General features: G+C 39.8%; 3 protein-coding genes across 22 annotated transcripts in view; 2 read left to right on the top strand and 1 right to left on the bottom strand.

Annotated features, from left to right (window-relative positions):
- The window catches only part of LOC112640266 (phospholipid-transporting ATPase ABCA3-like), a 198259-nt gene extending 197297 nt beyond the window's left edge, over positions 1-962 (top strand). For 8 of the 9 annotated variants that reach the window (XR_007411256.1, XM_049111311.1, XM_049111316.1 and 5 more), the window contains 2 exons: positions 364-437; positions 815-962. Coding sequence is in view for 8 of the 9 variants with exons in the window: in XM_049111311.1 (XP_048967268.1) it covers positions 364-437; positions 815-955 (215 nt within the window). In the remaining variant the exon portion in view is untranslated. Of the gene's footprint in view, positions 1-363; positions 511-814 lie in introns of all 9 variants that reach the window. The other variant, XM_049111315.1, reaches the window with a different exon arrangement.
- Positions 963-4271: 3309 nt separating this feature from the next.
- LOC112640264 (cytochrome b-c1 complex subunit 2, mitochondrial) overlaps positions 4272-27535 on the top strand; it is a 25645-nt gene continuing 2381 nt past the window's right edge. The window contains exons 1-14 of one of the 5 annotated variants that reach the window (XR_007411253.1): positions 4293-4606; positions 7675-7758; positions 7856-8005; positions 8258-8322; positions 10306-10362; positions 10607-10731; positions 12555-12652; positions 12825-12947; positions 15824-15881; positions 18848-18943; positions 19262-19461; positions 22741-22821; positions 24830-24906; positions 25825-25985. Coding sequence is in view for 3 of the 5 variants with exons in the window: in XM_049111308.1 (XP_048967265.1) it covers positions 4574-4606; positions 7675-7758; positions 7856-8005; positions 8258-8322; positions 10306-10362; positions 10607-10731; positions 12555-12652; positions 12825-12947; positions 15824-15881; positions 18848-18943; positions 19262-19461; positions 22741-22821; positions 24830-24906 (1247 nt within the window). In the remaining 2 variants the exon portion in view is untranslated. Of the gene's footprint in view, positions 4607-7674; positions 7759-7855; positions 8006-8036; positions 8142-8257; positions 8323-10305; positions 10363-10606; positions 10732-12554; positions 12653-12824; positions 12948-15823; positions 15882-18847; positions 18944-19261; positions 19462-22740; positions 22822-24829; positions 24907-25824; positions 25986-27535 lie in introns of all 5 variants that reach the window. The other 4 variants (XR_007411254.1, XM_049111308.1, XM_025416236.2 and 1 more) reach the window with 4 other exon arrangements.
- PDZD9 (PDZ domain containing 9) overlaps positions 19214-27535 on the bottom strand; it is a 23733-nt gene continuing 15411 nt past the window's right edge. For 5 of the 8 annotated variants that reach the window (XM_025416238.3, XM_025416239.3, XM_035718054.2 and 2 more), the window contains one exon: positions 26614-26926. The gene's annotated coding sequence lies outside the window, so the exon portion shown is untranslated. Of the gene's footprint in view, positions 19547-26613; positions 26927-27535 lie in introns of those variants that run through there. The other 3 variants (XM_025416240.3, XM_025416244.3, XM_025416245.3) reach the window with 1 other exon arrangement.

The raw sequence follows: 27535 nt of genomic DNA, 5'->3' as shown, positions 1-27535 counted from the left end.
ACACCTGGAGAAAGAAACCGCACCCAAATTTTATGAGCAGTTTCGGGACAATGAAACTATGATTTATGTAAGTCAGGTTTGGCAAAGTAAGTGTCTGAGCTTGCCGTGATTATTTGACCCTCTGTAATTTTTACAAACTATTTTTTAGTTTGTGGCAATTAAGACCATATTTCACACGGAAATTATTGAAATATTTAACAAAGTGACATATACTAAAAGAGAATGGGCTTTGGGATTATGCTGTCCTTTGCATTAACATATATTCTCTCTGCAATTGGTATGGACAATTGAAGTGGTATTTATTTGGGAATCGTGTAAAACTCTTACCAAATATGTGGCCCTTCTGTTACTTTCCTTTCCTAGGTTACATCATAAACCAGGAGCACCAAGGGATTATTTGCTACTACATTCCAAAACAGGAAATCTGCTGGGGAAAGGTGATTGTAGAAATCATACACTTCTAGCATCATGTATAATAGAGGACTGACAGAAAGAGGCATTGAAATTCAAGTATGTAGAATGGGATCCTGACAATGACAAAGGAGAACCTTTAAGTTACTTTTCAAAGGCCCTGTAGTTTGAGACTTTTGACCCTATATTCTATTATTCCATACTATTAAGAAATTGATGAGGAAAACTGCCTCCTCTTTATTTTTCAGCCACCTGTTCCTTCTGCTTTCTAGTTTCCCCCTTCCATGTCTTTTTATCCTTGAGCATAAGCCTGGCAGGAGTTGGGGAATGACTGGGTGGGGAAAAGAGTCACTGGGGATATTACAATAGTAATACCATCTTTTTTTTTTTTTTTCTGTTAAAGGTGTTTAATATTTTGGAGGAAGCTAAAGCCCTATTCAATCTAGAAGACTACTCTGTCAGCCGGATAACACTGGAGCAAATCTTCCTGACCATTGCTAATATTGATAAAACAGAAAGCATTCAAGAAATAAAACTGCTATGAGATTCAATTCCAACTAGTGACCAGTGTCTTTCTTAGATTGCTGCCTGCATTTAGATACACAGAGGGACTTCTCCTTTTCAACCTCTGTGTCTTTATGTGGTGTGTGTGTGTGCACGTGTGTATACACAGGTTCATCCCCCAAAGAAGAAAATTTGTTAGCTTTAGAGATTAAGTGACCTGTTGTGCAGAGCTGAACTGCGATTTTACCCTAATTGAAGGTTATCAAGTTGGCTTTCCACAGTTTTACAAATACTGTCAGAGGACATTGGGTCTTGGGTCAAAGACACAGGGGTTTGTTACAGCAACACCAGTATTCAGAGATTATATTTGTGCCAGTTCTTTAATTTCTAATTCTACAAGGCAACACAGTCATGCAGAAATGCAAGAGACCAATGAAGAATTGTCTCCCAATAACATCTGCCCCTTGTTTCCACACCAGCATGGCTTCTGGCAAATTTCTTCCTGAGTATGCCACCATATCAGCCATTCTGGTTAATCTGAGTTTGGGACCAAATTTAATTTGTCTCATACAATTTTTGATTATGTGTAGACATAAGTAAATAGGCCCAAGAAAAAGTAGAAAACTTAAACTTATTAATAACTACTTTTTAAAAATGATAATGTTAATCAAAACTCATCCCATCTGAAACGAACAAGGGGTAGTGGAAGGGGAGGGGATGGGGTGACTGGGTGATGGGTACTGATGGGGACATTTGATAAGTTGAGCACTGGGTGTTAAATGTTGGCAAATTGAACCCTAATTATTTTTTTAAGATTTATTTATTTATTCATGATAGACACAGAGAGATAGAAAGAGAGAGGCAGAGACACAGGCAGAGGGAGAAGCAGGCTCCATACCAGGAGCCCGACATGGGACTTGATCCCGGGACTCCAGGATCGCGCCCTGGGCCAAAGGCAGGTGCTAAACCGCTGAACCACCCAGGGATCCCCCTCAAACTCCAATTAAAAAAAAAAAAAGAAAACACCTCATCCCATCTAACGCTAAAAAAAAAAAAAAAAAAAGCCCAGGTGAGTTTTTTCCCTCCTTTCAATCTCTGTAAGTTGTTCCTGAAAATACAAAACTGCAAAATTTATCAAACTCATTTTATTTTATGAGATCATATAACTTTGATACCAACAATCATATAAACTTTGATACCAACACTGGATAAGAATAATTCAAGAAAACTATTTTAATTCCATTTCAATTATGAACATAGATTTGGGCAGATTTCTAAATATTCTCTACATCATCATCCTGGTATTCCATCTTATTATGCTCCTGGGTTCTACTTTTTCTGGTACACTGCATCTTCCTATTTCTTGGTGGTTCTCTTTTTGGTAGAGTGAAATTACAAGTAACTTTCTAAGCAAGAGTGAGTAGTAAAGTTTCTGAGTGATTGCCTGGCTGAAAATGTTTTTTACTTCACACTGGAAGGACAGAATGTCTGCTTATAGAATTCTACTCTAAGTGGTATATTTTTCCACAGTCTCCTAACATCCAGGGTTGCTGATTAGCATTCCTTTATAGGTAAACAGTTCCCAACCCAAACATGAACATACCCAGGTCTCCCCGTCCCTCAAGGGTTCATCATACATTTCATGAGGAGAAGTCTTGGTGTAAGCCTTGTTATATTCCTCCTGTTACTCAACAATCTCAAGTCTTTTGGGGCTTTAAGGAAATGTTTTCAATTATTTACTAATTGCTCCCCTCTATCTTCCCCTGTTCTCTCCTGTATTTACTATTATTCAAATGTGAGATCTCCTGCATTAGTTTATTTTCTCCCATATTTTTCTTTTTTTCTGTATTCTTAGAGAGTGCCTCCATTTTGTCTTCTAGCTCTTGTTTCTTTTAAGCAATGACATTTTTTCATTTCAAAGTGTTCCTGCCCCCCCTAAGGGCCCCTTTTTTCAAAAAGCATCCTCTGGTTTTAGGCATTGCAGGCTTTTCTAATTGCCTGAAGATTCTTACACATAGAGCCATGTGGGTTCTGTACCCTACCGAACTGGCACAACTGTTCTAGACATGTTAAATTTTGCATGTATGTTTAAATTACATATATAAATTTCAACATATAAATTTTATATGTATGTTTAAATATGTATATATTTCCCCCTATATTTTTAAGATCTCCAAATCACATGCCAGCTCCAAGCCCTGGGCCTCTCCAGGACTCCACTGAGAAAATCTGCACCCAGATCTAGCATATCCCCTGTTACTTGCATGGTAACAGTCGATTTCTCTTGTTTTCATTTGTCAACAAATGAAAACTTCCGTCTGCTTTCCAACTTCCAGTCTTTGATATCGTTAACCCACTCATGACCCTTGCTTTTTTTCCCGCTCGTTTGTTAGTTTATTTCCATTCCATTCATTTTAGGGATGAGAAACACCATGTCCTCCGGAATCCAAAGACTAAAAATTTAAACGAAAGAAGAAACACACACACACACACACACACACACACACACACACACACACACAAATTCAATCTCCGAAGCATAGGTAGGGAATAATTTTTTTTAATAATAAATTTATTTTTTATTGGTGTTCAATTTGCCAACATATAGAATAACACCCAGTGCTCATCCCGTCAAGTGCCCCCCTCAGTGCCCGTCACCCATTCACCCCCACCCCCTCCCTCCTCCCCTTCCACCACCCCTAGTTCATTTCCCAGAGTTAGGAGTCTTTATGTTCTGTCTCCCTTTCTGATATTTCCCACACATTTCTTCTCCCTTCCCTTATGTAGGGAATAATCTTAAGAGCATACATTAATCAAGGATGGGTCATGCTAATCGGTGGAAAGGGATGAAGAGGGTAGGGCGCAGGAGGGCCTCACAAGAAGAGAACCTGTTGCAGGAAAAAGAGAAAAGGGAAGTAGAAAGGCGGACAGTTACAGTGGGAGGCCAAGGGTGTAGGGTGCATGGGCAGGCATAAGACTAGCTAAGGGTAGGAGGTGGGGGTGTGGAGGATTAAAGGCTGAGAGATTCCCAGGCATCCACAAGGACTGAGGGGGCGGGGAGCACTGCGGGGAGCTGACAGGGATCAGACCCCAAACCCAGACCCAAGGCTGCAAGCGCCGGGGTCTGGGCGCGGCAAGAACGCGCTGGGGCCGAGGTCGCGGGGCGCACGCGCAGGAGGGGTCAGAAAGCCGAGATACTCGCGCTGCGGGGGCGGGGGTTGCGCAGGCGCTCCGGCGGGCAGGAGCCTAGATACAACAGGTGGAATCCGGTGGAAAAGGGACTTCCTCATTGGACAGTCCGGATCGGGAGAATCCAAAGGGGCGGGGGTGGGAATTATGATAGGCTGTCCTACACGTAGTCAGAGCAAGATCACAGAGTGGATATCCGAGCAAGGACGAGGATCCAAAAAGTGGGAACATAAGTAATCTGAGTATTTACTTTAAAAACTTTGCGTCGGCCTATACTGCGTCTCGGAGGAATTGGACTGGCCCGGAGGTTGGGTCAGGGAGCAGTAGAGCGCGAGCGGCATAGAGAGTCCCCTTCACGTCGAAGGCGTGGGAAAGGGCGCGCGGGGGAAGCTGGGAAACTCCTGTCCTCGGCCACCATCTTGCTTTCCTTCAAGCCGGCGGGTCCTGTGGAGCAGAGCAATCTTGAGCCATGAAGCTGCTGAGGAGAGCCGGGTCCCTCTCGGTGAGCACAGCCGGCGGGCATGGGGAAAGGTTGGGGGAGCAGTTTGTCAGCAAGGTGGTACGGACCGGAGGTGCCTGTTGTAGAGTTCCGGGGCCTGAGGCTCCCGCCTGCCCTTCAGCCGAACTCTGCGGGCCAAGGGGTCTGCAAGCTGGGTGAGGGTCGGGCGCTCGAGGCCCATCTCGTGCTACGAGCAGAAGAGACCGAACGCCGGAAAACCTGAAGGGAAAAGTGAAAGGGCTTGAGAACGGAAGTGAAGCGACTCGGTGGAGAGACCGCTGAAGGTCACTGCTGCACTTGGGTGCCCGAGGAGGAAGCCGCGAGTCCTCGGGGACAGGAGGCCGGCGTCGAGCTAGCCCTCCACCGTTACCCTTCAGCTCTGGCCTCTGCTCTTAGTGTATTACCGAGTGTCAGTCTCTCCAACGGCTAGGTGGGCTTATGAGCGAAATCCTAAGGAAGAAATGAGCTAATGCCTGTGTGAGCTTATGCATAAGTTCTACACCTTGTTATGGTGCCCGAACGGGATAACGTATCTTTCTTGATGTCCTATTAGAGACTTCTAGAAGGGGCTCTTGGTCTGTCCTCGGGAGCTGCTTAAGACTCCTTCTCCAAGGCCAAGCCAAACATAGCTGTCATTGGGGGGAAACTCCTCAAATGTCAGTTTGCTACCGGTGTGGAGCGCTGCTTATCCGGAGTGGAAGTGAGAAACACTTTTAAAAATCTCAGCTGGGGGGATCCCTGGGTGGCGCAGCGGTTTGGCGCCTGCCTTTGGCCCAGGGCGCGATCCTGGAGACCCGGGATCGAATCCCACGTCGGGCTCCCGGTGCGTGGAGCCTGCTTCTCCCTCTTCCTGTGTCTCTGCCTCTCTCTCTCTCTCTCTCTCTCTCTCTGTGTGACTATCATAAATAAATAAAATTTTAAAAAAAAAATTCTCAGCTGGGACGGTTTTGCTCCCAGGGGATAGTTAGCAATATCTGCTTGCTTTTTTTTTCTTCAAGATTTTATTTATTTATTCATGAGAAGAGACAGAGACACAGGCAGAGGGAGAATCAGGCTGCATGCGGGGAGACTGATGTGGGACTCGATCCCGGGTCTCCAGGACCAGGCTGTGGGCTGAAGGCAGGTGCCAAACCGCTGAGCCACCCGGGCTGCCCCTTACATTTTGGTTGTAACAACCTGTGGAGGAGCGCAGCTGGCATCTAGAGTCCAGAGGTACTGTTAAAGAGTCTACGTACACAGGCGCGTCCATCCCTTCCACAGGCACACAACCAAAACATTAACCTAGCCCAAAATGCTGATAGCATCTGCCTTAGTAGGTGACCAGTAACCTAGACGGAGGTGCAGAAGAACGGAATGGAGTTTCCCTGTGCCTAACGTTTAAATACATATACGCTGTAGATTATACAAATGGTTGTAATTTAAACTATAATATAGCCTAAATTACACATCCAGGCACACCTAGACAAACCAATGATTAACAACGCTGAGAGCAGCCCAGTTAGACTGACAAAAGACCCCCAAAATATCCATTCCATCCATCCCCACTTTGCAGTAGATTAAAAAAGTCCAAGGTAACAGTTGGGGAGGACCAATGAAAACAAATAGCAGTAAACTTGAAAGCAATTAGTGTTTCTAATTGTATCCCTCATTTGACAAAAGAATAAATTTATACATATTTTGCTATTAGAGTTATCTAGTGATTGTATAACAATTATGGGAGTAATTCTTTGCATCTGATTTGAATGGGACAAATTATAGGCAGTACATAATCAAAGTGTCACTATTTCTTGAGGTGAAAACCCTAAATCTCCCTTGGTAGTGGAACTATAGACTATTATTCATATTTGAACAGCTATGCTCATGTATCTAAAACTTTACTTTTAGAAAATCAAAAGGCAAATCACAAGTAGGGTTAACTATACCACACCCAGGAGACGAAATTGATGGTAAAAAAAAAAAGCTAATTGTAATTTATTGTTAAAAAGTACTAATAACAAGTGAAAACTAGGAACCAACTTAGCACAGCACTGATGTTGAGTATATAACAAAATGCCCTCCAGGACATCACAGAGTAGGGGCATTGCAGCCCCTGATATTAGGGAATCCTCAGGAAACTCCAGCATGTTCACTTGATTTTGGGAAAACATCTCTGCTTAATAACTTCATGAACCTTAGGATGAATTCTGTAGCATTGTGTATCATTACCAAAAGCCAATAAAGTTACACATCTTGGATCCATTATCCAGAATTTAAGAGGACCTTTTTACCTTTCCAGTGGCTGCATATAATGAACTGAGAATCTAGTGTAGCTGCAGCTATGGTTAATTCAGGATGACGTAAATTTGTATTAGTCAAAGAAGTAAAATCCTTGGTTGTGTGGTCTTACCGTAGCACCCAAGAGAATCAAGATACTTTGGAAGTTATTGGGGGCTTGGAGGAAGTTTCCTTGGTATACTATGTCTTTTTTAAAGGTTACTGAAATGATTATGGAGATGAAGGCATTTCACTTGAAAAGTAGACTAAAATGAGACTCTGGGCAGATAAGGGAAACAGTAAAGCGAAAATCTATGAAAGGGAATGGCAGTCCCAAACTTTTTCAAAAAATTTCAAAGCGCTAGAGCCAGAAAGAACCACCTGAACCTTTAATTAGATAGTTAAAAGGGAAAGGGGCACCTGGGGATGGCTCAGTCAGGGTCAGCGAGTCAGGGTCATGATCCCAGGTTACTGGGATTGATGTGGTCCGCTCAGCAGGGGTCAGCTTCTCCCTCTGCCTGCTGCTCCCCCTGCTTATGCTCTCTCTTCCTCTCTTTCTGTCAAATAAATAAAATCTTTTAAATGGTGGAGGGAGGGAGAAAATACAGTCGTTTTTTACACTTTTAAAAAGTAAATACTGGATTAGATATACCTTTAGCCTCTACAAATCACAAATAGAGATTTAAAAGTGGTTAGGAAATAATGAGCTAAATCCTCCCATGAAGATATTTTATCACTGAATACCTTCTGCTGCTTGGGCACACCAGAATACAAGACATTTGAGAGAAATGTATGTAACCTGTTTTTTCTGTGTTTAGAGATTTTATTCCCTGAAAGTTGCTCCCAAAGTGAAAGCCACAGCTGCCCCTGCAGGAGTGCCTTTACATCCTCAGGACCTTGAGGTTAGTCCCACTGAGTTACTCACTGGAACCCATATACATCTTAGCATCTTTGGAAATATAAAAGCATTGATCACATCTCACTTTATTTTAAATACAGTTTACCAAATTACCAAATGGCTTAGTGATTGCTTCTCTGGAAAACTATGCTCCTGCATCAAGAATTGGTTTGTTTATTAAAGCAGGCAGTAGATATGAGGACTCCAACCACTTAGGAACCTCTCATTTGCTTCGTCTTGCATCCAGTTTGGTAAGCATCTTTACTACCTCACTCTGTTCAGGAATGCTATGGTATCGTGGTCCTATGGAAAAGAGAAACTATTGTGTGCTTCTTGGCAAACTTCACTTTATAATTCTTAAAGCTGAAAAAAGGATCCACTGTTAAGGTAAAGTTCTTTTTGAATCTAATCATAATTAGACATTAAATTGTGATATAGCATGATGTTTGCAAACTTGGCATTAAAAAATTACTGAAAGTACAGTTGTTCCTTTTTTTTTCTAGACTACAAAAGGAGCTTCATCTTTCAAGATAACCCGTGGAATTGAAGCAGTTGGTGGTAAATTAAGGTTTGTTTAAAATAAGTAACAGGAAATAAATAGTGAAAACACTAGAAAGTATTCAACCATAAGGGATTTTTTCTCTATTATCAAGGCATGAAGGATTTGTTAAACAGACACAAGCAGGAGAAGGCTAATGAATTTTACCATATCAAAATTAAAACTTCTTTATGCCTTAAAACATCTTTATGCCTTAAAGTGAAAATTCAAGTAACTGGTAGTAAATGTTTGCAACATAACAGAAAGAGGAAAAATAAAGAACTATATGTTAAGAGAAGACAAGTAAATAGAAAATGGATAGACAAAGGATGGAAACAGGCTCTTCCCAGAGAAGGAAGCCAGAAACACTGAGATTTACCTGTAATCACAGTCTGATGCCATAACCTATCAGATTTATATACTGTGTTGGCGGTGTTAAGGAAGAGGGAGACTGTCTTCTACAATTAGTGGAATAAATTGATAAAACTACTTAGAAAAGAATTAAGGAAAATCTAGTAACATTGAAAAGGAGCATATCTTACAACTTCTGTTTTTAATCCACCTGTACAAAGATACCATTTTTTTTTTTAAAAGACTGGAAACAATCTAAATGCTATCTTCAGGGAAATGGGATAAATAAAGTATGATCTAGTGATATGACAAGACTAGTAGTACAGAGCAATTAAGGGATAAGCTAGATCATTCCAATGAAATGTTTTGTGGAACAGTGAGATATTTTTAAGGCAGGAGGCATTTATTACTTTTTTTATTTTTTTTTTTTTTTATTTTTTTTTAATTTTTATTTATTTATGATAGTCACACAGAGAGAGAGAGAGAGAGAGAGAGAGAGAGGCAGAGACACAGGCAGAGGGAGAAGCAGGCTCCATGCACCGGGAGCCCGACGCGGGACTCGATCCCGGGTCTCCAGGATTGCGCCCTGGGCCAAAGGCAGGCGCCAAACCACTGCGCCACCCAGGGATCCCCTATTACTTTTTTTAAAACAATACACAATGCTTATTACAATTGGTTGTCTCTAGAGTGGGAAGAGGGGATTGAAGTTAGCAGGAGAAGGGTACAAAGAGATCTTCAGCTTTAATTGCCATTTTTTTTTAAGTTGTGGTAAAATATACTTTAAATTTACTGCTTTAGGGATTCCCTGGGTGGCGCAGAGGTTTAGCGCCTGCCTTTGGCCCAGGGCGCGATTCTGGAGACCCAGGATCAAATCCCACGTGGGGCTCCTGGTACATGGAGCCTGCTTCTCCCTCTGCCTGTGTCTCTGCGCCTCTCTCTCTCTCTCTCTCTCTCTCTGTGACTATCATAAATAAATAAAATTAAAAAAAAAAAAGATTAAAAAAAATTTACTGCTTTAAATATACGGGTCTTTGGTGTGAAGTGACTTTAAGAAACTCTACTACCATCCATCTCCAGAATGTTATGTTCCCCAACTGAAACTCTCTAGCTATTAAACAGTAACTCCTGGGGCACCTGGGTGGCTCAGTCAGTTAGGTATCCACCTTAAGCTTAGGTCATGATCTCAGGGTCCCGGGATCAAGCCCCCACATTGGGCTCCCTGCTCAGCAAGGAGCCCGCTTCTCCTTCTCCCTCTGCTGCTCCCCCTGCTTATGTTCTCTCTGTCAAATGAATAAGTAAAATCTTTATAAATAATAAGCAGTAAATTCCCACTCTCTTCCCACAACCTCCTACAATGACCATTCTATGTTCTATGATGTTGACTTCTCTAGGTTCTTCCTGAAAGTGGAATCACAGTGTTTGTTCTTCCAAGACTGACTTATTTCACTTAGCAGAATGTCTTCAAGGTGCATCCATGTATAACATGTCAAGATTTCCTTCCTTGAAAATATTTTCTTAAATATTTTATATTTTAGCTGATGAATATGTGTATTTTTATACCTCAAAATAATTTTTCCAAAGGAATTGGTTGATGTAGCAAAGATGTAAGGAGAGCTTATTCTTCTGATTTAGATAAATCACTGTAATTTATTTCTGACGCAGTGTGACTTCAACCAGGGAAAATATGGCCTACACTGTGGAATGCCTGCGGGATGATGTGTAAGTACCTGCATGTGTTGAGGACATCTGCTTTTAAAGAAACACTTAGCCGCTCAGTTCTTGTCTCTTTTTAATGTGGCATTTTATGACCTCTGATTTTGGTTTTAGGCTCTTAGTCACAAACTGTAGAACATTGTGCTTACCATAAGTCCAAAACTTAATATATGAGAACATTACATTTACAGAGCATGGACGTTGGTTTTAAATTTTTGGCTCAAAACTCTCATCTTGATATCTTCTGTAGTGATATTCTAATGGAGTTCCTGCTCAATGTCACCACATCACCAGAATTTCGTCGTTGGGAAGTGGCTGCCCTTCAGTCTCAGCTAAGGATTGACAAAGCTGTGGCTTTTCAGAACCCACAGGCTCGTAAGTACATTTTCTGATCCTGCTTCAGTTGTTCTAAGATATTGGGTTTTAGAGAAAATCAATTTGTGGAGGAAAGAAATTGCTATTGAATTTTTCTCTGCTTGGGTTTAAAAATGCCTTTTCCAAAAATTTGTCTAATATCTTAACCTATCTTTTCGTGTGTTTCTAAATGTTGATATTCTTGATTATTTTTCATCTTTGATGTATGTATAGAACCCCTATTTTGAAGAATACAGTGTTTCCATGGGGAGCCTTCTTCTCCCTCTGCCTATATCTCTGCTTCTCTCTCTGTGTCTCTCATGAATAAATTAATAAAATCTTTGAAAAAGAAAAAAGAAAGAAGAATACAGTGTTTTTTTCAATAGTTTGTTAACGGCAAATCCTGCAGCAGTTCAGGGCTGCTGCTACTGTTGCTATTATTATTTAGCCACTTACCTTTACTGGATCTTTCCAAAGTAAACAATTTAACTTTTTAAAAAATAGGGACTTTCTGGTATTCATATGATCTTGACAAGTATAATCAACAAAACAAACTAGTAAATAAGTACCACGGATTCTTGCAAGTCCTACAACTTCTGGCAGGAGCAGAAGTGTGCAGGTGGGCCACTCAGGTCGAAACAGGTGACTGGCTGCCAGGGCCTAGCATGGGATGGGATTTGCTCAAGTGTCTGCAACAAATGAGAGCTTGATTTAGGTTAGCTAATCTATTTCACAGTGATACCCTGTTTTACAAAGGAGTATGATCTTTCTTAAAATTGCAGAAAAAATGACTTCTGTATCAACAGTGGCTTCTTCCCTGCCGTTAGCAGTGAGGGTCCAGCCCTCATCCTTTCTGCCTGCACAGTTACTACTGTCTCCTGGCTGGTGTCTGCCACGTCTGCCTCTTTAGTCCATCTACCACATCCCATTAGAGCAATCCTTCTGACATGAATATCCTTTCAAGGCTTCTTCTTATCCTTCATGTAACCTATATGTTCGCTTTCACAGTCTGGCCCTGGCCTACCTTTCTTGCCTCTTGCTCTGCCTTGTTCCCTTCTAGCTGCAGTTCCCTTTGAATCCATTGTTGTGCTTTATGCTACTGTCTGTTTTCTCTGCCTGAGATGCCCCTCTCTCATCATTCCCCTAGTAAACACCTACTCATTCTGTAAAGACTCATGCCCAGATTTTACTTCTTCTACTCCTTTCCAATCCCCACTGCTTTTCCCTTGCATCCCTGATGCTCTTTTGATCTGCTGGCATCACACCCATAATGCTTTATTTCAGTGTTCCCTCTAGGCATTTTGAGGGCAGGCATTTTGTCTCCCTCATTTCTCTATTTCCAGCACCTAGCAGGGCCTGGCATGGGAGATTACCCAGTTAGTGAGTAAATAAAGGGACATACCCCAGTCAAACAAGGCATGACTGAAGTAGGAAGGCAGGGACAGGGACAGTGCAGCAGTGAGGACAACTCAACTTAACACTGGCACTGGCGTGTATCTTAACCTGACAACTCATTACTTAGCCTAGAAGTAACATTCAGGTAAATGACTTATCCAAGGTCACATGGCACATCAGGCAGGGCTACAACTAGAGTCAGACTTGCTGAAACCCAGGCCATTATACTTTCTAGTGATAGGCGAGCCCTGGTGTGTAGAAGCTGCTGCCAAGTAATTTCCTATTTTTCTCAGCACATTCGCCTGCCAGAGTTTTAAATTTCAAGCCCTCTTAACACTTGAATGGCATAAGGTGACCAAAATTGTATAGACTAGTTGCTTTCTAGGTTCTAAAAACGTTATTCTTATTTGAATTATGTTCCTACAAATGCTTCTTTACTTATTTTACAGATGTCCTTGAAAATTTGCATGCTGCAGCTTACCGAAATGCCTTGGCTAATTCCCTGTACTGTCCTGACTACAGGATTGGAAAAGTGACACCAGATGAGGTACTAATAAAACACATTACATTTTCAAATGTGCTTATTTTCACATGAAATTGAACATCCATCTGCCATTTCAGGTTTATTTGTTAACGTTTCTTTTTATCTTCAAATTTTAAAGACTCACCTGCTGGCTTTATTATTTTTATCAGCTTGGCTTTTTTTTTTTTTCCCTAAGATTTATTTATTTATTTATGATAGACGTAGAGAGAGAGAGAGGCAGAGAGAGAAGCAGGCTCCATGCCGGGAGCCCGACGTGGGACTCGATCCCGGGACTCCAGGATTGCGCCCTGGGCCAAAGGCAGGCACCAAACCACTGAGCCACCCAGGGATCCCCTCAGCTTGGCTTTTTAAATAAAATTTTATCTGAACAATTTTCACAGCTTTTATCATAAAAGGGACATGTTCATTTCAGAAAATCCAGAAAATAAAAACAAGCAAAAAAGGAAAACCTCTCACATACCTAAAGGCACTGAATGTGAATGCCTTTTTCAGGACCTTTTTCTATGTGTATTTATCTTATTTAAACAGTATTTAAATGTTAAATTTCATAATCTTGTGACCAGAAGTCTTCCTGTAACTCCTCTGAATATGCAGTTAGGAATAAACCCACATCACCTCCCATCCATCATCAGCCTGCTTGGTAGCTCATTTGCCTCATCCAGCAGATTGGCCTTACTTTGCTGCCAGGACAGATTTGTCACATGTCACAGCTATATATATAATGTAAAACTTCACTTCCAGAATGTGAAACCTGCAAGTGTAGATACGTGTATATAATCTTAATTTTCTACTCCTATGACCTTGGAAAAAAAATTTATCAAAAGACATTAAAAGAAAAATTGGGAACTATCAATATTTGCAAAGTATATACAGCTCGGAAGTTAGGTTTTATTCTCATTTCATTTCTGGTTAGCCACTAGAGAAAACTGAACTGTATATCTTCTCTCTTTACTCTTATTTCCCAGTTGGAAAACTATACACTTATCAATCAACAGTTTAATGCCTACCATTCATATGACACGTTTTTGTTTTTGTTTTTAAGATTTGTTTATTTTTTAATTTTTCTTAAGATTTTATCTATCCACTTGAGAGAGTGCGCACATGAGTGCCTTCGAGCTGAGGGGGGGAAGGGGCAGAGGCAGAGGAAGAAACAGACTCCCTGCTGAGCAGGGAGCCTGATGTGGGACTCGATCCCAGGACCCTAAGACCATGACCCAAGCCAAAGGCAGATGCTTAACTGACTAAGCCACCTAGGCACCCAATATTTTATTATTTATTTGACAAAGAGTACACACATGAGAAAGAACACAAGCAGGGGAGGAGTAGAGAGAGAGGGAGAACCAGACTTCCCACTGAGCAGGGAGCCTGATATGGGACTTGATCCCAGGGCCCCAGGATCATGACCTGAGCTAAAGGCAGACCTTAACCGAGCCACCCAGGCACCCCATATAGCACTTTTAAAAATTTATAACTGGAAAGAGTGTACATGCAAAACATTTATCCACAGGGATATCTATTGTAGCATGTTTATAATGGTGAAAAATTAGACACAAGTTAAATATCCAAATTTAGAGGACTAGTTAAGCAACTTATTAAGTATCTATGAAATGGAATGGAATGCTATACAGCCATTCAAAAATATTGGTATGGGAAAATTCCATAGCATATTGTCAAGTTAGAAAATGGAATTTATCATCACTTGGCCTTTTGGCTAAGATCAAGTGTAGAAAATGGAATTTATGAATAGGATATACCATAGGACCTCAATTTTTTAAAAATAAGGTGTGTTGGGGGGGTTGTTAATGTGTGCACGCACTTGCGTGTGTGTTTATCCTGGACAAATACCAAGGTGTTAACCATGGTTATTTCAAAGTTATTAGCATATTTAAATGTGTCCTTAGTCTAAAGGAAGTTCTAAAGAAATTGGTGCTAAAATACCTTGAGCGATGGTGGCATTCCAAGAATATGATTCCAAGGTGACTCCCAAGATGTAGGCACCATTCACTCTAGGGCACAGATTCTGGTAACTTGATTCCGTCACGTTACCTTAGCCTAAGGGATTCTCAACATTATGACCCATTTCCAAGGAACCTTTTTTAGCCAATTTTTTCTATTCTTGACTCACAGTGAATTTTTAATATCAGATACACGGCCTATCTAGGTTTACATATGTACATTTACTATGTGTTTGTGTTTTATATTTAAAGGAATAAAATGGTTTTTTGCTCCTGAGAGCCAGTTTTCACCCCCTTGGAAGCAACAGTGTTCCTATTGAGAACAGGTTTTAGCTCTACTGTAGAATGTTAATAGTACTCTCTTACTATCTGTATAAAGAAAGAAATCTGATACACATCTGCTAAAATCACATTATAATAAAAATGATAAACTTAGCCTCATTTTTTTCAAGTTTAAACCAGTGTGTGCTCTAATGTTTTTTAAATTCCTTCTTTTCGGGATCCCTGGGTGGTGCAGCGGTTTGGCGCCTGCCTTTAGCCCAGGGCACGATCCTGGAGACCCGGGATCGAATCCCACGTCGGGCTCCCAGTGCATGGGGCCTGCTTCTCCCTCTGCCTGTGTCTCTGCCTCTCTCTCTCTCTCTGTGTGACTATCATAAATTAAAAAAAAAAAAAAAATTCCTTCTTTTCAGTGCAGCTTTATTGAGGTAAAATTAATGTACCATACAATTCACCTACTTAAAATGTACAATTCAGGGGTGCCCGGGTGGCTCATGTGGTGATGTGTCTGACTCTTGGTTTTGGCTCAGATCATGGTGTGAGGGTTGTGAGATCAAGAGTCCAGTGTCAGCTCCACACTGGGCATGGAGTCTGCTTGAGATTCTTTCTCCCTCGGCCCCTTCCCCCACTCGTGCCCATGCATGTGCTCTCTTGATCTCTCTCTAAAATAAATAAAGCCTTAAAAAAAAATAAAGTGCACAATTCAGTAGTTTTCACTATATTCACAGCCATGTAACCATTACCACCATTAAGTTCTAGTTCTTTTAAGCAATAGTTTAAAAAAAAAAAAAGCAGTGTAATTCAACACCGGGTAGTCAGTAGTTCACTATAGCAGCTTTTAAGCCTGAGTATTTATTTTCTTTGGACCTGCAGTTTTAGTTTTTTACAGCTTTTTGTATTTAGACCAATATAACCTCACAAATGTTCTTAATTTCCTCAGTTGCATTACTATGTTCAGAACCATTTCACAAGTGCAAGAATGGCTTTGATTGGACTTGGTAAGTTGGGAATTGCTTCATGTCCTTCTCTTTCTTTAAGAGTAGTCTTTTAATCTGTAATTACATGAGCACAGGATTAAACCAAATTTGATAACTCGGTCCTCTGTTTATGTCAGATAGGGACTGTATGATAGGATTTTAATGGGTAGGTTCTTTTGTTTTAGTAAAAGCAGCATCCAACATTTAACTATAAGTTTACAGCTTTTATCATAAAAGGGACATGTTCATTTCAGAAAATCCAGAAAACAAAAACAAGCAAAAAATGGCTTTGAGTTCATTACAGTATTTGAAAAATCTATGACAAAGGGCAAATTTCTCTAAGCAAAGTGCTTTTACAAGTTTTTTGTTTATGTTTCAAAGAAGTATAACTTAATTGAAAATAGACAAGAGGCATGAACAGACAAATCATGGGGAAAATGTGTGTGTAGCCAATTGTTGTAAAAGATAGCCTTGCTAATAGTGAAATTGGCAAAAATTAAAAGATCGATGCTGCCCAGTATTAACCAGGATATGGAGAAATTAAGCACTCAAAAATTGTCAGTAGGAGTATAAACTGGTACATTTTTGGACGTCTATTTAAATATATTAAAGTTTTAAATATTGATATTTTTAGACCCAGCAATTTTACTTTTAAGCATTTTTCATACAAAGCAGTTGGTCAAGTTTACAAAACAGTTGCACAAAGGTATTATTTACAGTGTTGTTTTTTGGTTCATTCATTTTGTAAATAACGGCTTAATTGAGGTATTAATTCAAATACCATAAAATCCACCTTTTTAAAGTATACAGTTCCTTGAGCTTTATTATATTCAGAATGCTGTAACTATTACCACTATCTAATTTCAGAACATTTTTATCATACCCCCTCCCCCCCCCCCAAGAAAAACTCTGCCTTCACTGTAGTCACTCCTTACTCCATCTCCTCCTTGCCTCTGGTGACCACTGACCTGCTTATTGTCTCTGTACAGTTGGCTTGTCTGGATAGTTAATGTAAATGGAGTCCTACAGTGTATGGCCTTTTATAGCTGACTTTTTAAAGATTTCTTTTTTATTCATTAGAGAGAGAGCACAAGCAGGGCAAGAGGCAGAGGGAGAGAGAGAAGCAAACTTCCCATGGAGCAGGAAGCCCAACTCGGGACTCAATTCCAGGACTGTGAGATCATGACCTGAGCCAAAGGCAGACCGTTAACCATATAAGCCACCCAGGCACCCTATAGCAGACTTCTTTCACTTAACATAATGTTTCCAAGTACATCCATACTGTAGCAAGTACCAATGTTCCTTGGCAAAGTACCCTTTCCTGGCAAAAATAGTCCATTATCACCTTTTGTTCATCAGTTTGTCACTTGGGCATTTGAGTTGTTTTCACCTTTTGGCTATTGTAAATATAAACATTGATGTATAAGGTTTAGGTAAAACGCCTGTTTTTAATTCTTTGGGGTATATTATTAGAAGTAAAATTGCCAGGATCTGGGATCCCTGGGTGGCGCAGCAGTTTGGCGCCTGCCTTTGGCCCAGGGCGCGATCCTGGAGACCCGGGATTGAATCCCACATCGGGCTCCCGGTGCATGGAGCCTGCTTCTCCCTCTGCCTGTGTCTCTGCCTCTCTCTCTCTCTGTAACTATCATAAATAAAAATTAAAAAAGAAGTAAAATTGCCAGGATCTATGGTAACTGTTAACCATTTGTGGAACTGCCGGACTGTTTCCAAGACAGTTGAACCATTTTGAACCCCACTGACAATGCACAAGAGTTCCATTATCTCCACTTCTTCACCAGTACTTACTTTTATCAGTCTTTTTGATGACATCCTAGTGTCTATGAAGCGGTATCTCCTTGTGGTTTTGATTTGCATCTCCCTAATAACTAATACCATTGAACATCTTCACTTTTTGGGCATTTGTATATCTTCTTTGAAGAAATGTCTATTCAAGTCCTTTGCCTATTTTTGAATTGGGTTGTCCTTATTTTTGAGTTGTAAGAGTTTTTTTATATATATCTTGGATATTAAATCTTTATCAGTTATATCATTTGCAGACATTTTTTCCCCATTCTTTGGCTCCATTTCACTCTTGATAGTGTTCTTTGATCATATATATATACACACACCTACATGTGTGTGTATGGAATATTATTACTCAGCCATTAAAAAAAATGAAATTTTGTTGTTGGCAACAGCGTGAATGGAACTAGAGGGCATTATGCTAATGAAATAAGTCAGAGAAAGACAAATATTATGATTTCATTCATAGGTGGAATTTAAGAAACAAAACAGATGAACATAGGGGAAGGGAAGGAAAATTAAAATAAGATGAAATCAGAGGGAGACAAACCATGAGAGACTCTTAACTATAGGAAACAGGGTCGCTGGAGGGGAAGTAGGGAGAGGGGATGAAGTTACTGGATGATGGACATTAAGGAGGGCACGTGGTATAATGAGCACTGGGTGGTATATGCAACTGATGAATCACTAAACTCTACCTCTGAAACTAATATACTATGTCAATTAATTGATTTTAAATATTAAAGTGTTCTTTGATGCACAATGCAATACTGTTTTAATAGTCAATGATTGGAAACATGCTAATGTCCATCTAGAAGGGATTGATTAAATAAATGATAGTACATCCATATTAAGGAATTCTTTATAGTCATTAAATGTTTTGCTGTAGACCACTCACTCAGATATAAATTACCAAAAACAAGTTAGAAGCGATATGAATAGAATAACACCATTTTAAAAGGAAAAGAAAATGAGGAGTACATATGTAGAAAAAGTGCTAGATGAATATGTATTAGTAAACTGTAAGTGGACTCTCTGGGAGAGTAGCACTGTGGGGGGCTCTTGTTTTCTTTACTATTTCTGTAATAACTTGAATTGTATAATCACGTATTTTTAAAACCTATATGTTATAATTGTATTTTAAAAACTATGGTTCTGGCTTGATTTTGTTTCTATTGAAATAGGTGTGGGTCACCCTGTTCTAAAGCAAGTTGCGGAACAGTTTCTCAACATGAGGGGCGGGCTTGGTTTACCTGGTGCAAAGGCCAGATACCGTGGAGGTAAGCATTTTGTTCTGTTAGAGCTGATTTATCAGAAGGACGTTCCCCTTCAGAATAGCATAATGGAGTGGGATAGGCCTGATTACTTACCACCAAACAGACTCAGTATAGAAGGGAAAGACTAGATTGTTTGGGTGTTGTGTATTAAATATGTTTCATGTGTGTGTTATGGGGAGAACAGGATGGCATGCTGAGAGCACCAGGCCACAGAAAATCTTAATCTTAGTGGGTTAATACTTCGTCATAGAAAATATGAAAGAATAAAACAAGTGATGACAAAGCCCCTTTATTCTTTACTCTCTCCTTATGTGGTACCAGGTGAAATCCGAGAGCAGAATGGAGACAGTCTTGTTCATGCGGCTCTTGTAGCAGAAGGTGCTGCCATAGGAAGTACAGAAGCAAATGCATTTAGTGTTCTCCAGTATGTCCTTGGTGCTGGACCACACGTCAAGAGGGGCAGCAATCCCACCAGTTCCCTATACCAGGCTGTTGCCAAGGGAGTTCACCAGCCATTTGATGTGAGTCTGAGTAGTCAACATTTCTCCTTTTTGTTTTTAAAGGCTTACTGTGTATGATGTAGTCCTGTTACTCTGCTCTTAAAATCTAAGGTAAGAACAAAGAAAATCTTTGTAAAATTGAAGAGATAGGGTCTAATAGAAAACTTCCTCTCTTTTCAATTATTCTAATATAGAAAGAAGGAAATGCTTAAAAATTAGAAACTTCATACTTCAGTTCCCTTTAGAACAAAATTTTAGATATTAAATATTTTCCTAGATTGTAATTAGTCTATTTTCTAAGTTTTCTTCTGTCATTTTGTGTTCTTGTGGCTACTTCATGATTTTTTTTTTTTTTTAAGATTTTATTTGTTTATTCATGAGAGAGAGAGACAGAGACAGGCAGAGGGAGAAACAGGCTCCATGAGGGGAACCTGATGCGGGACTCGATCCCAGGACCTCAGGATCATGACCTGAGCCAAAGGCAGACACTCAACCACTGAGCCTTCCAGGCACCCCTACTTCATGAATTTCATTGCTCTTCATGTTTTCCCACCAGATGTATATCATACACGAAAAACTTTACAGACTTATCCCTCCAATTTGAGATTTAAAAAGAAATTGTAACAAAAAGCCATGTTACTCTAGAACACACTTTTTATGACAGAAAAACTTTCAAAATAATGATATTCAAATCAAGAGAATGTAAAATGTCAGCAGTTACTAATTTAATGAATGACCATTGTTTGGCCAATGTAATACCCCACATGGCCTTCAATGATAAGCCTTTAAAGGGCAACAAATATACTAAATTATAGGATTTAATATTGTTCACGATTTTACAACAGTACATGGCACAAGTAGGTAGCCTTTGACCATTGGACACTTGAGTAGAATTAAAATCACCTCACTTTTCATTCCTCTGTTTAATATTGTCAACATAAGATGAACAGACCTTTTAGAATCTCTGAAGGTAAGAATATTTTATTGGAGCACAAGTCAGGACACCTTGCCCAGGAAACATGTTCTTCACAAGGAAGAAAGTGCTCTGTAGAATGAACAGTTTCTACAGAATCATATACTTTTTATATCTCGTAAAACCTTAAAAGATCATAGAATAGCATCTGGGCAGGAATCATGAGTTTTACTATAAAGAAGTGCAGGGGGTATGAGCACTGATCGGTATCTTAAGGACAACATAGTTTCCTTTAGGCTACTCATTCACAAAGCAGATGTACAGTGATATGTGGCAGGCCATAAATCAGGCTTTTGGTTTGAGGAAAGTTTATTATGTATGGTCATGTTGACTTAGAAATCTAAAATGGGGGATCCCTGGGTGGCGCAGCGGTTTAGCGCCTGCCTTTGGCCCAGGGCGCGATCCTGGAGATCCGGGATCGAATCCCACGTCAGGCTCCCGGTGCATGGAGCCTGCTTCTCCCTCTGCCTTGTGTCTCTGCCTCTCTCTCTCTCTCTCTCACTGTGTGCCTATCATAAAGAAAGAAAGAAAGAAAGAAAGAAAGAAGAGAGAGAGAGAGAGAGAGAGAGAGAGAGAAGAAAGAAAGAAAGAAAGAAAGAAAGAAAGAAAGAAAGAAAGAAAGAAAGAAATCTAAAATGGTTCTCCTGTATATCAAGCCTTGAGAGTTTTTCTCTCTTACATAATAGTTTTCAAACTTTTTTCTTTTTCTAAGTAGAGGAACCTTTTTTATCCCATACAGTTTCCCAACTGCAATGCTGAGCATAAAAATTTTCACTTTTAAATAAATTTTTAATGTTTACTTAACATTGAAAGCCTTGGAACCTTCTGTACAGAACCATGGAGTTCCCTCCTGGAGCACAGTTTGAAAACCATTACCTTAAATTAGTCCTACATTAAATTTAGCTGCTGCTTTTTAAATTCCCTCTACAATTTCTCTCTCCTGGTTCATGGTCTGCTCTGTTCTCTTCATGCTAGTCTTCACCATTGAATATTAATGATGCTTCTGGGTGGATGGAGTTTAATCCCAGTGATGTAATTTTTTTTTTTAATTTTTATTTATTTATGATAGTCACAGAGAGAGAGAGAGGCAGAGACATAGGCAGAGGGAGAAGCAGGCTCCATGCACCGGGAGCCCGATGTGGGACTCGATCCCGGGTCTCCAGGATCGCGCCCTGGGCCAAAGGCAGGTGCCAAACCGCTGCGCCACCCAGGGATCCCCCCAGTGATGTAATTTAACAGAAATTCCTACTTTAGCATTTGGCCAGAAATTTGAGGTATGAACAAGAGAGTCTCAAAAAGGTAATTAAACTTCAAAACATTAAAGAACATTTCTTCTTGTGCTCTATATGGGCTGAGCTAGTGGTTCTCAAATTTTAACATGCATAAGAATCACCTAGAATTATTTTTGAAATGTGGCTTTTCCAGATTGCATCTATAGGGATCTGAGTGAGTAAATCTGTTAGAGGAATTTGAAAGTCTGTATTTTTAATAACAGATCAGGTGATCTTTATGTAAATCATCCTCATAAACACTGGCAAACATGATACTAAGCATTTGCGATCACCTTCCAGAACTTAACGCTCTGCTCAGACTGCAGGCAGCAGTACCCCTGCTATCCAGAGACCTGTGGCTGCCTTGGATACCTGAATAACATCCACTAAGCAGACATTTCCCCCCAACCCTTTAACTTTGTGTAGAAGTGTACGTGAACTGGTTAAAAAAAAAAAAGTCACCAGCAGTAGCAGAGGGAAGAAAGCAGGTTTGTTTAATGCCAAAGCCCACAGTCTGTACCATTCAGCCATAATAATTGTCACAAAGTAATATTTACATTAACCTTTAATCATCAAAGGTTAGAAAATACTAAGAAAGTGAAGCAAGCAATCTGTTTAATAAATATTTAAATGAAAAAAGTTAAAACCATTATGGTTTCAAAAGAAGTAACCTGGGGACCCCTGGGTGGCTCAGCGGTTGAGCGTCTGCCTTCAGCTTAGGATGTGATTGATCCTGGAGTCCAGGGATTGAGTCCTACATCAGGCAACCTGCATGGAGTGTGCTTCTACCTCTGCCTGTGTCTGCCTCTCTCTCTCTCTCTGTCTCTCTCTCTCTCTCTCTCTCTCTCTCTCTCTCTGTCTCTCATGAATAAATAAAATCTTTAAAACAAAACAAAAGTAACCTGTACATGAAACACTTCAGTCTGATATAGCTGGTTATGTGAAATACTAGTTTCTCTTGCTTATACTCTGAAGGTCCCAAATTTTCGTCTCTTTGGAAAATTGTGTCCTTTTACCTGATAAAGTGACATGCAGTAAAATTTCATTATATTTCAGGTTTCTGCTTTTAACGCTAGTTACTCTGATTCCGGCCTCTTTGGGATTTACACTATCTCACAGGCTGCTGCAGCTGGAGATGTAAGTTGCAAACTCACTATCTCTCAAAAGTGTCTTTCCTCCATTAACATTTTTCTAGTAAAAATAGGGAGTGTTTGAAAGCCATGACTTACTGGAGCTCTTTATATAGTGGATCTCATTAGAGTGTGTCTGCTGTGCAAGGAACTTACAAATGTATACTTCTGCTTTCAGGGAAAAGGGAGGAAGTGTCTCCTTGGTATTTTGGTTCTGTTTTGACAGGTGGCATTGAGTTGTTTCTGGGACCTCTCATTGAGAACTCCAGTGACATCAAGGCCAGAGTTTTCAGTACAGAAATTGTGCTGAAGTCAGGATAGTGTGTGAAAGATTGTAGGAGAAGAAAACCAAAGCTCCAGTTCTGGGGCGTGCCACCAAGTGACTAAGGAAAATGGACCAAAAAACAGAAAGAAAAAGAAGAGAAACTGAAATTTTTGGAGACCAGAAAAGAGAGAACAGTTAACACCATTTTGATCCAATCTGAATTAATGTCCATTTAGTTACCACAGAGAGCCCCAATAGTTAATAATAAACCAGGACATCATTGGTAATAGAATTTTTACCAGAGTGTTTAGAAGTGTTAAGGAACGAATGAGAAGAAAGAAATGTGAGGTTGGCATAGGCAAGTGGAGCTCAGACTTACTGGGTGGTAGTTTTAGGAGAGCTTACACTGAGAGATTAAGTTGGGAGAGAATTCATACCTAACGGAAAGAAAGATGGGAGCAGGTGTAGTTGCTAGGAAATTTAAAATGGATCAGGTCTGAAAAAGTGCAAACAGGTGGGATACAGAGTATACAAGTGGATATTGTAGCCTTGGACACAAACGCTGATGTTTTGGAGGATATTGGAAAGATGCAAAAGTACATCCCAGTGAGGAAGCTAAGTCAGATCTTGAGAGTAAGAGAAGGCAGGAGAGTTTAAATAATGGGATTTGGGACAAGTGAATGGCTGGATACACACAGAGTGGGGATCGACAGACACGTAAATGTCTCCTGGTGAGAGAGGTGAGAGACTACAAATTTGTACTGCAGTTACTTATTACACATATTGTCATGTATTACAGTCATTTCATAGTTTTTCTTCAGTGGTATTCCCAATGGAGAAATGGAGGAGACAGATTGTAGGGTTAATCCAAGATTGGAAGCATGCAAAGTGGGCAGGTCAGAAGCATGGGCATATGGAAAAGGAGTGGGGCACACTGGCAAGAGGGACTGAAGGAGTGAATCTTGGATCTTGGCCAGATAGAGAAGCCAAAGGGCCTGATAAAAAGTGGACACACCAAGGAATTAAAGATCATGATGAGGTGGAAGAACAAGGACAGTGTGATTAAAGACTTAGGTCAGGGGTCTTGGAATTGATGATTTCACAGGGAGGGCAAATTTAGGTTATATCCAGGTCGGGTGTGGCTATGGAAATGGGTAGCTAAAATGCACTGGAAATGGAGGTCCTAGAATTTAAGTGATTAGAGGTAGGTCAGTGACCCAGGATGGCGCCAAAGTTGGGTTGGAGAAAATTATTGAATGGATTTATGAATTTATTCAACAAATATTTGCCAAATGCCTACCCACATTACTGAACTTGCTTCCTCCTTGACTCTGGCATCCCAGACACGGACAAGCTTTACAAATCGGCCATGTATAAATTACTACCTTCTTCTTAGTGAATAGTAAGGGATAGCAGTATTAATTGCATAATGAAAGTCTGGGGAAATTTTAAAAAGTGTTTATTCTTTAAGGGCAATTATGAATTTCTGTGTTTGCTTTTCCTAAACCATCTTGGCATTTTCTGCCACTTTTCTAAAAAAGCTTGGCTACTTGGATACTATAAATTTGTACAAACAGCTGCTTTATGGACCACTGGAAGAATAAAGAACACATAGTGGCAAGAATTCCAAGTGCTGTTTCTATGGAACTAACCTTCCACCTTGTGTTTTTGCCTCAGTAGTGAAGCATTTGATTGCTTCAGGAAGACTGGCACTGATCAAAAATGACCAGCTTTCTTTTATCTATCCTAGGTTATCAAGGCTGCCTATAATCAAGTAAAAACAGTTGCTCAAGGAAACCTTTCCAGTGTAGATGTCCAGGTTGCCAAGTATGTTTCAGTATTAACTGTTTTTTGTGTTTCGCCTATTTGAAAGGTTTTTTTTCTAAGATTTTATTTATTCAAGAGAGAGAACAAGCAGTGGCGAGGGGCAGAGGGAAAGAGAGAAGCAGACTCCTTCCTGAGTTGGGGCTCTATCCCAGGACCTTGAGATCATGACCTGAGCCAAAAGCAGACACTTGACTGAGCCACCCAGGTCCCCTTGAAAGTTGTATTTTTTATTGTAACATACACACAAAAGCATTGAAAGATACAGAGAGTATTTAAAAGGGAAACACACCCACATCTTATACCACCTAGAGATATAATTTTCAACATTTTGCTTATTTTCTTGACCATTTTATGCTTTCTAAACATAATTGTTACTATTATTATATATATTTATATCCTATAAGTATATAAGCATGTTTATGGTAGAAATTTGAAATTTGGAAATAAGTCAAAAACGATCTTTCATTCCTTACCAATGATTCCTCTTTTTTTAACATCATAATGTTTCCATTTATTCAGATTACTAAAAATGTGTCATAAACAATATCAATAGGTGTATCAAAATATACTTGTTGGACATTTCCTACTGTAAAAGATATTTTTGGCTTTAAAACATTTTTGTATTTCATACCACATTCTTGGTATATATTCCCAACTGGGTCAAGAATTATAAATATTATAATGAAAGTCTGTTCAAATATATGTGTGTGTGTGTATAATATTTTTATTTTTGTATTTCAAAGTCCCAACATAAAAAGGTTGTACCAGTTTATAATCACACCACCAGTATATGAGAGTACCTGTTGTGCCATAACCATTGGCAATTTTTTTTTTTTTTTTTTTTTACCTCTTTACTGATTTGATAGACCCAAAAAAGATACAGTAGTCCTCCCTTATCCATGGTTTCGCTTTCCACAGTTACCTGCAATCAACCATGGTCTGAAAGCAGGTGATCCTCCTCCTGACTTATTGTCAGGTCACTAGTAGCTGAACACTATGTCACAGCACATCTATGTCCCTCATCTCACTTCATCTCATCACATAGGCATTTGGTCATCTCATACATCACAAGAAGAAAGGTAAGTACAGGACAATAAGATATTTTTAAATGAGAGAGATAGACCATATTCACATAACTTTTATTATATTGTTAAAATTGTTCTGTTTTATTAATAGTTATTGTTAATCTTCCCCTGTGCCTAAGTTAAATATAGGTATGTATGTAGGAGAAACATAGTACATATAGGGCTTGGTACTAAGCATGGCTTCACGCATCCACTGTGGGTCTTGGAAGGTATTCACTATGGATAAAGGATGATCACTGTGTCTGATTAAAAGATTGAAATATCTGTCTCCTATTTGATGATTTTAAAATTCCCACTATGGGAATTCCAGCAACTGGGAGTGCCAGCAAAACCTCACTCAGTTAGTTTGGGGAGTTTCTCTAACAAAAGAGGCATACTTTGGACCAAGCTTGCCTTTTCATATGTCAGTTTAAAACACTTAAACTTGACTTCATCCATTTAGGACAGTTCAAAATGTGAATCATGAAACTCAGACTATCTTCATGATCCCCTTTAGTATTGTCCACAAAGGAAGTATGACAGAGCAGATTACTACCCAAGAGGGGACAACTTATTGGTCATTTCTGTTCCCATTAGCATTATTACTTCTGTTAGACTGAACACACTAAAAAAATTGCATCTCTTAAATAAGAACAGTAGTTTATTAAATATTATGTACATGGGACCAAGGTTGGTTAATAGGATGCTGTTCTTCATGATTGCACCAGAAACAAAACACAATGAGAATAAATTGAAACCCTAGATTTACTTAAAAATTGGTTTCAATTCTAATTTATTTAAGAAAATGTATTTCCTTAAGCGTAGCTTAGTGTAGTTTTTATAAGGTATGGCAACATGTAGAAAATGGAATTTCAGCTACTAATAACAAGATATGTTTCTTTTCTGCCGTTTTGATGGGGTTGATACTTTTTCTTGTAAGGTTCTTATGAGTCTTCCTATAGGAAAGGAAAGAAAGTAAGGTGTCATTGCTGAAGGAACAAACTGATAATCTCTTGGTAAAGTTTATGGTAGGTAAAGAAATATTTTAAGTTTCTATTTAAACTCCAGTTAGTTAACATACAGTGTTATGTTAGTTTCAGGTGTACAGTATAGTGATTCAACACCTCCATAGGTCATCCTGTGCTCATCACAGCAGGTGCACTCCTTAATCCCCATCACCTGTTTCACCCCCACCCACCGCCCCTCTGGTGATCAGATTGTCACCTAGAGTGAAGAGGTAAAATCTTTGGGGCCCCTGGGGGTGCTTAGTCTGTTAAGCGTCCAACTCTTGGTTTCACCTCAGGTCATGATCTCAGTGTCGTGAGATCAAACCCTGCATTGGACTCCTCACTGGGCGTGGGGCCTACTGGAGATTCTCTCCTCCCTCTCCCCGCGCCCTCTCTTGGGTAGAAAAAAAAAAGAGGTTAAGTCTTATTTTAATTAAGCTGACAATGTGGTAAAACTGCTGCATTAAATTTTGCTTATGTGTAAATGGAAGTCTTGCTACAGAGTTCCAGACGAGGGTAGTTTATTAAGTTACTTGAGTGCCTTTCTGAACACCAGTT

Source organism: Canis lupus, chromosome 6, assembly GCF_003254725.2.
Source record: "Canis lupus dingo isolate Sandy chromosome 6, ASM325472v2, whole genome shotgun sequence".
NCBI classification, from domain to species: Eukaryota; Metazoa; Chordata; class Mammalia; order Carnivora; family Canidae; genus Canis; species Canis lupus.
Note: the sequence above shows the minus strand (reverse complement) of the source record. Positions and strands in the feature narration are given on the sequence as shown.